Source organism: Salmo salar, chromosome ssa04 (genome assembly GCF_905237065.1).
Source record: "Salmo salar chromosome ssa04, Ssal_v3.1, whole genome shotgun sequence".
Taxonomy (NCBI): Eukaryota; Metazoa; Chordata; class Actinopteri; order Salmoniformes; family Salmonidae; genus Salmo; species Salmo salar.
In genome coordinates, this window is record NC_059445.1 from 79724291 (window position 1) to 79732126 (window position 7836).

The following is a 7836-nucleotide window of genomic DNA, read 5'->3' on the forward strand; positions in this document are numbered from 1 at the left end:
TAGGCTTTGGCACCCAATAGCGTACATATAGAAAGCTTATGCGATCACAGGTTTAGTGATATACTGTACTGTATAATGAAATATTTTGTGCAACCTACAAATCAGCCATGAACAATTTCATGTAATACGATTTGATTTGGGGACAAAGTGCCCAGAATAGGCCACCTGATTTGCGCAAAATATTTTGCACCACCTTGTACATCTCACAATGCATATTTCATTGAGTGAGTCTTCCTAAAAATATATTGACATTTTGTAGAAGGAAATGTTTCTGCAGCCATTTAAATAAATTGACACATTTTACTCCTTAAAGTTTAGATTAAATATCATTGTTCTGTCACCGAGCTGCGCCAAGAGTAACCTATGAAGCTATGCCATTAGGCCATTGGAAACAATAGTGATATGTCTTTGTGTTGTGATCTATTGCATTACGCTGCTACTACTCTCTGTTTATCATATATGCATAGTCACTTTAACTATACATTCATGTACATACTACCTCAATTGGGCCTACCAACCAGTGCTCCCGCACATTGGCTAACCAGGCTATCTTCATTGTGTCCCGCCACCCACCAACCCCTCTTTTACGCTACTGCTACTCTCTGTTTATCATATATGCATAGTCACTTTAACCATATCTACATGTACATACTACCTCAATAAGCCTGACTAACCGGTGTCTGTATGTAGCCTCGCTACTTTTATAGTCTCACTACTGTATATAGCCTGTCTTTTTACTGTTGTTTTATTTCTTTACCTACCTATTGTTCACCTAATACCTTTTTGCACTATTGGTTAAAACCTGTAAGTAAGCATTTCACTGTAAGGTCTACACTTGTTGTATTCAGCGTACGTGACAAATAAACTTTGATTTGATTTGATTACAACAATTCTTTATTTTCAAAAGTAGCCTATTTACAATAATTCTCACTGATTGGTTTTAATAGCCCCTTGGAATGTATGTGCATCAAATTCCACTCAACATTTTGCGACATTGACTGTATGTTTGTTTATTCCATGTGTAACTCTGTGTTGTTGTTTGTGTCGCACTGCTTTTGCTTTATCTTGGCCAGGTCGCAGTTGTTAAAAATAACTTGTTCTCAACTAGCCTGTCTGGTTAAATAACGGTGAAATAAATAAAGAAATCAATAAAATAAACATTGTTTTGGGTGCAGACATTAGTTATTTCCTCAAAATGTGCTGGATCTGAGCAGGTCTCGCACATTTATTGCCGAGCTCTGCTCAGTTTAGTATTACCCCCCCCCCCCACCCCCGGGAAACTCCTAATAAGGGCAAGGAAGTGGAAACCCACCGGAACTGGTCCTTGTGAAGGCAAGACCTTATATGGCATGTCGTAGCTGTGGTTTCCGGCAATGGCGGTGCGCAGCATAGATAGGACGTGTGCATTTACTCCGAAAACCACGGCAAAACAGCAGCGACCGTCGTGTATTTCTATATAAAAACTATTTCTGTTATAATATGCACCGTCTGAAATCTGTGAATATTGCAGAATATGTTGATAAACAGTCTCCAGCTCTCCCCATTTACTCCGACAAGCCTTTGGTGTCCTCAACTGCTTTGTCTAAATATGGTCTTCCTCCTGTCCTTATTTGGACATCTACGTCACGGCAAGAGGCTTTATAAAGTGGTGGGAATCCTCAGTCAAGTGAAACAGCCCTCGAAGCTAAACAGAGCTCATGTCAGTACAGAGCAGGAAGCACCGTAGTACGCTAGCGAAATTATTCTTACCAAACACGTGAACTAAAAGCGAACTAATTAATCAAAAGGGAAAACACAACAACTACACATTTCTTTATTACAAATCGGGATTACTAGAAGAAAAAAAGAGAAGTTTTAATTCCGACCGTTATGGGAATGAATGAACAACAAGAGCGTTATTGAAAACTGGGATCTTTTGCGAAATTGAATGCAGAAAAGTCTTGCAGATCTTTCAGCATTGGATTCCTCAGATCATCCTCCTCAACAAGAGCAGCAGCAGCATATTCAGCTGGCTGGTGATCTCCTCTCATCTGAGACAAAAAGCTGCAGCGTCAGCGTCTCCAGCTCCTCTGTTTCTCCAGACAGTCAGAGCACCGGCAGCACAGCACCATGGCTGCAGCCAAGACAGAGATGCTCCCCTCAGCCCTGCAGATCTCAGACCCACTGGGCTTCTCCTATTCTCCCATGGACAGCTACCCCAAGCTGGAGGAGATGATGTTGCTCCACTCAACAGGGACCCCCTTCCTGACTGCCTCTGCACCAGACGGTGTAGGCTTTGGGACCGGGGAGCCAGGAGACTCATACAACCATCTGACTGGAGGTAAGGGCTGCTCCAACTCCTAACTCTTTATGGTTTTATACACCATACACCCTCAGAAATATGCAAGGCAATGTGCATAATCAATGAGGTTGCATTTCACTTCTGACATAGCCTGCAGTCTATGCAAAAAAAATGAATACGCTAAGAGGTTTTGATAAATTTCTAAATAGCTTTACAAAATAATTATTATAGTGCATAGAGCTATACTGGTATTCATCTTTTTTGATGATTTAAATGATCTTGTATTAACTTGATGTGGGATGTATTTTGTATGAGCCAGCAGGATTGTCCTGTGCTCCCCCCCCCCCAACAGCAGGGGGGGCTGCCATCTGTAGAAAATGTAAATGTTATGTTTAACGCTCGCTGTTTGTTGTTCTTTCAGATACATTGCATGATATCGCTATCGGCTGTGAGAAGTCCGTACTGGAGCAGACCTACTCAACCCCTCGCCTGCCTTCCGTCTCCTACACAGGGAGGTTCACCCTGGAGCCTGCAACCAGCTGCAGCAACAACCTGTGGCCAGAGCCATTATACAGCCTGGTCAGTGGGCTGATGGGCATGTCCCAACCACCTACTTCAGCTGCCCCATGCTCCTCTGCTGCTCCGGTCACCTCCTCCTCCCACACCATGAGCTGGCCCATCCAAGTCGGCGACACCAGCACCACCTACTGCAGCGTCAGCCCTGACCTCTTCCCTGACTCTAACCAGTCCTTTCCCAGCCCCTCAAACAGCTCAGTCCAGTACCCACCACCCGCCTACCCCAGCAGCAAGACATGCTCCCCCAACATGTCTCTGCCCATGATACCAGACTATCTATTTCCTCAGCAGCAGGGTGAGATCAGCCTGCTTCCCCCTGACCAGAAGCCTTTCCAGTGTCAGAGCATCCAGCAGCAGCTCTCCCTCACGCCCCTGTCCACCATCAAGGCTTTCGCCACACAGACTGGCTCTCAAGACCTGAAGGGCTCCTACCAGTCTCAGCTGGTGAAGCCAGGTTCTCAGGACCTGAAGGGCTCCTACCAGTCTCAGCTGGTCAAGCCCAGCCGCATGCGCAAGTACCCCAACCGCCAGTGCAAGACTCCGCCTCACGAGCGGCCCTACGCCTGCCCCGTGGAAACATGCATCCGCCGATTCTCCCGTTCAGACGAGCTGACACGCCACATCCGCATCCACACGGGCCAGAAGCCCTTCCAGTGCCGCATCTGCATGCGCAACTTCAGCCGCAGTGACCACCTGACCACACACATCCGCACGCACACCGGCGAGAAGCCCTTCCCCTGCGACATCTGCGGCCGCAAGTTTGCCCGCAGCGATGAACGAAAACGGCACACCAAGATCCACTTGAGGCAGAAGGACAAGAAGGTGGAGAAGGCAGGGTCTGCCCCCATGGCCATCCCTTCCCCAGTCTCAGGGTACTCCTCCCCCTCCACATCATACCCCTCTCCCAGCTCCTCATACCCCTCCCCAGTACCGTCCTCATACCCCTCTCCCAGCTCCTCATACCCCTCCCCAGTGCCCTCCTCATACCCCTCCCCAGTGCACAGCTCCTATGGCTCCCCATCAGTCAACACCATGTACTCCTCAGCCTCCAGTACATTTCAGACTCACGTGTCCACCTCATACGGTTCCCCCACAAACATTTACAGCTCCCCTGTGGGCACTCCTCAGTCAGAGCTGCAGTCCACCCTCTCTCCAAAGAACATTGACATCTACTAAGACTTTCATATCTTTACTTATCATTTATTTCTGTTTGAAAAGAACAAGCAAACAGCCATTGTTACCTTTTCAAATGCACTTTTGCTCCCCCTGTGTCCATACAGCACTTAAAGATCATGAAACATGACAGATAGCGACAGAGGATGGAAAGGGAACAGTTTCTCTCTTCAACTCAACCCCAGTACTTCAACGAGTCTTCTGATATGTAGAGAGCAAAGGATATTAGGCTTTTGGTGGGACGTTTTGATACTGACAGCCTGGAATTGAAACAGACTAATGATACGCAGACCACCCCGTGTACCTGCGCCATGTTTTGTTTTTCATCTTTTTGACTTTGTAGATGATCGTTCTTTACATGGTATCATGGGAACTTGATGGCACCATGTTTCTCTGAATACGTTTTCTCATATGTAGTAACAATGGTGTAACCACTTTTTATTGGAGAAGTACTCGAGCATGTTTACTGTGAGACACATTTGTTTCTATTGCTTTGTATATTACCCATTGGTACTCTCTTCCCTGTTGTTCCTTTTTCAACATGGATTCATGAAAATTATTTTTCATTATTAACATTTTCGTGCCTTTTTGTGAAGCTCAGCAAACTAAACTCTGTTTGTGATTGGATGCGTTGCGTCTGAAGTAGCCTTAGAATGTGAAGTGTATTCTTCACGGATTGTAAGAGATTTTAAGGGATGATTTGGAGGGAACCGAGGTCATAGCTTACACAAGAATATAAGCGAAAAAATATATTTTTTTATAATTGAAAACATAAATATGTACATATTCAGCAGTCAAAATGTTGTTACCTACTGAGTAGGCATGGGATTTTTGCATGTTATTGACATGCAGCTCATTATTTTGTGGTTGTTTGTAATTGTAAAACCAAGTGACTGTTTTTTGTTTCTAAAGACATTGAATGCGCTTAACTGCCAAGGATATTTGGTGTGCATGATATCCTTTAAGAAAAGAGATATTAATAAAATATCAATATATTATGATAAAATTGAGTTTGTATTCAAATGTTCTATATCAATATTTGCCTAATTTTAGCAGAGACATACACTCAAATGAAACCTCAAAAGCACACATTAATAGTATTGAATTTAAACTGAGCAAAAGCACATTAGGCCAAAATATGGCATTTTATGTCCAATACCACTAGATTATTTATAGAAGCAGTAGCAGAAACAACATAGTGGTGGCCCTCCTTTTCTCCTCCCTCGCTATCTGAGAGGAGTCCGACTGAGTGTTTTCGTGATGTGTGCCTCCCTCACCTTCCCTGACGCTGGCTGTATCCCAAATGGCACCATATTCCCCAGGACCCTGGTCAAAACTAAGTAGTGTGATATACACAATGCACAAAACATTAAGAACACCTGCTCTTTCCATGACATAGACTGACCAGGTGAATCCAGGTGAAAGCTATGATCCCTTATTGATGTCACTTGTTAAATCCACTTCAATCAGTGTAGATGAAGGGGAGGAGACAAGTTAAAAAAATAATTTCTAAGCCTTGAGACAATTGAGACATGGATTTTGTATGTGTGCCATTCAGAGGGTGAATGGGAAAGACAAAAGATTTCCATGCCTTTGAACAGAGTGCGATAGTAGGTGCCAGGTGCAATGCTGCTGGGAAATGCAACACTGCTTAGTTTAACCACCCAAAGGCCATCCAGACAACTTGACACAACTGTGGGAAGCATTGGAATCAACATGGGCCAGAATCCTTGTGGAACACTTTCGACACCTTATAGAGTCCATGCCCTGACGAATTGAGGCTGTTCTGAGGGGAAAAGTTGGGGGCGTTCAACTCAATGTTAGGAAGGTGTTCCTAATGTTTTGAACAGTCAGTGTATAAGGAAAAGGGTGCAATTAGGGGGACATCCGGTGTTGTAACAGGACAACAGTTTTAGGCCTCTTCCAAGCTTCTGTCAACTCTCACACACACTGTCAGCTCATAGCTCCCATGTGGGATGTTGTTAGCCAATTACAGTGCCTTCAGAAAGTCTTCATACACCTTGACTTATTCCACATACAGCCTGAATTTCGATTTTGTGTCACTGGCCTACACACAATACCCATAATGTCAAAGTGGAATTATGTTTTTAGAAAAGTTTACAAATTAATAAAAAATGAAAAGGTGCAATGTCTTGAGTCCTTAAGTATTCAACCCCTTTGTTATGGAAAGCCTAAGTAACTTCAACAAGTCACATAAGTTGCATGAACGAACTCTGTGTGAAATAATAGTGTTTAACGTGATTTTTGAATGACTACCTCATCTCTGCACACCACACATACAATTATCTGTAAGGTTCCTTAGTTGAGATTTTCAAACGCCGATTCAACCACAAAAACCACGGTGGTTCTACAATACCTCACGAAGAAGGGCACCTATTGGTATATTTTTTTATTTAACCAGGCAAGTCAGTTAAGAACAAATTCTTATTTACATTGACAGCCTAGGAACAGTGGGTTAACTGCCTTGTTTCAGGGGCAGAACAACAGATTTTTACCTTGTCAGCTCAGGGATTCAATCTAGCAATCTTTCGGTTACTGGTCCAACACTCTAACCACTAGGCTACCTGCCACCCCAGGTAAAAAAATAAAAAAATAAATAAAAAAAATCAGACATTGAGTATCTCTTTGATTATGGTGAAGTTATTAATTACACTATGGATGGTGTATCAATACACCCAGTCACTACAAAGATACAGGCGTCCTTCCTAACTCAGTCTCCAGAAAGGAAGGAAACCGCTCAAGGATTTCACCATGAGGCCAATGGTGACTTTAAAACAGTTACAGAGTTTAATGGCTGTGATAGGAGAAAACTTAGTACAGATCAACAACATTGTAGTTACTCCACAAAACTAACATAATTGACAGAGTGAAAAGAAGGAGGCCTGTACAGAATAAAAATATTCAAAAACATGCATCCTGTTTGCAACAAGCACTAAAGTCATACAGCAAAACATTTGGCAACTGAACTTTTTGTCCTGAATACAAAGTGTTATGTTTGGGGCAAATCCAACACAACACATTACTGAGTACCCCTCTTCATATTTTCAAGCATGGTGGTGGCTGCGTCATGTTATGGGTATGCTTGTCAACGGCGAAGACTAGAGAGTTTTTTAGGATAAAAAGAAATGTAATGGACCTAAGCACAGGCAAAAGCCTAAAGAAAAACCTTGTTCAGTCTGCTTTCCAACAGACACTGGGAGACAAATTCACCTTTCAGCAGGACAATAATCTAAAACACAAGGCCAAATATACACTGGAGTTGCATATGTACCAAGATGACAGTGAATGTTCCTGAGTGGCCTAGTTTCAATTTTGACTTAAATCGTCTTGAAAATCTATAGGTAAGACTTGAAAATAGCTGTCTTGCAATGATCAACAACCAAGTTGAAAGAGCTTGAAGAATTTTAAAAAGAGACTTACCCAGAAAGCCTCCCTGCTGTAATCACTGCCTGAGGTTATTCTAACATGTATTGACTCAGGGGTGTAAATACTTACGCAAAGAGATATTTCTATATTTAATTTTCAATAAATTTGCTAAACTGTATTAAAACGTGTTCACTTTATCATTATATAGGTATTGTGTGTAGATGGGTGAGGAACAAATCAATTTAATCCATTTAGAATTCAGGCTGTAACACAACAAAATGTGGAATAAGTCAAGGGGTATGAATACTTTCTGAAGACACTGTATAAGTGTTGTTAGTGTTCTTCTAAGGATGCCTTTAATAACACTTTGTTGCTGTCGAATCCCTTCACCAACATTGCATTAAGGATTGTAGACAAAC

General features: G+C 42.8%; 1 protein-coding gene across 1 annotated transcript; it reads left to right on the forward strand.

Annotated features, from left to right (window-relative positions):
- The first annotated feature begins 1653 nt into the window (after nucleotides 1-1653).
- On the forward strand, nucleotides 1654-5036 carry LOC106603906 (early growth response protein 1). Its single transcript, XM_014198129.2, has 2 exons — nucleotides 1654-2320; nucleotides 2703-5036. The coding sequence occupies exons 1-2, from the start codon at nucleotides 2110-2112 to the stop codon at nucleotides 4031-4033; spliced, it is 1542 nt and encodes a 513-aa protein (XP_014053604.1). The 5' UTR covers nucleotides 1654-2109; the 3' UTR covers nucleotides 4034-5036.
- Nucleotides 5037-7836: the final 2800 nt, after the last annotated feature.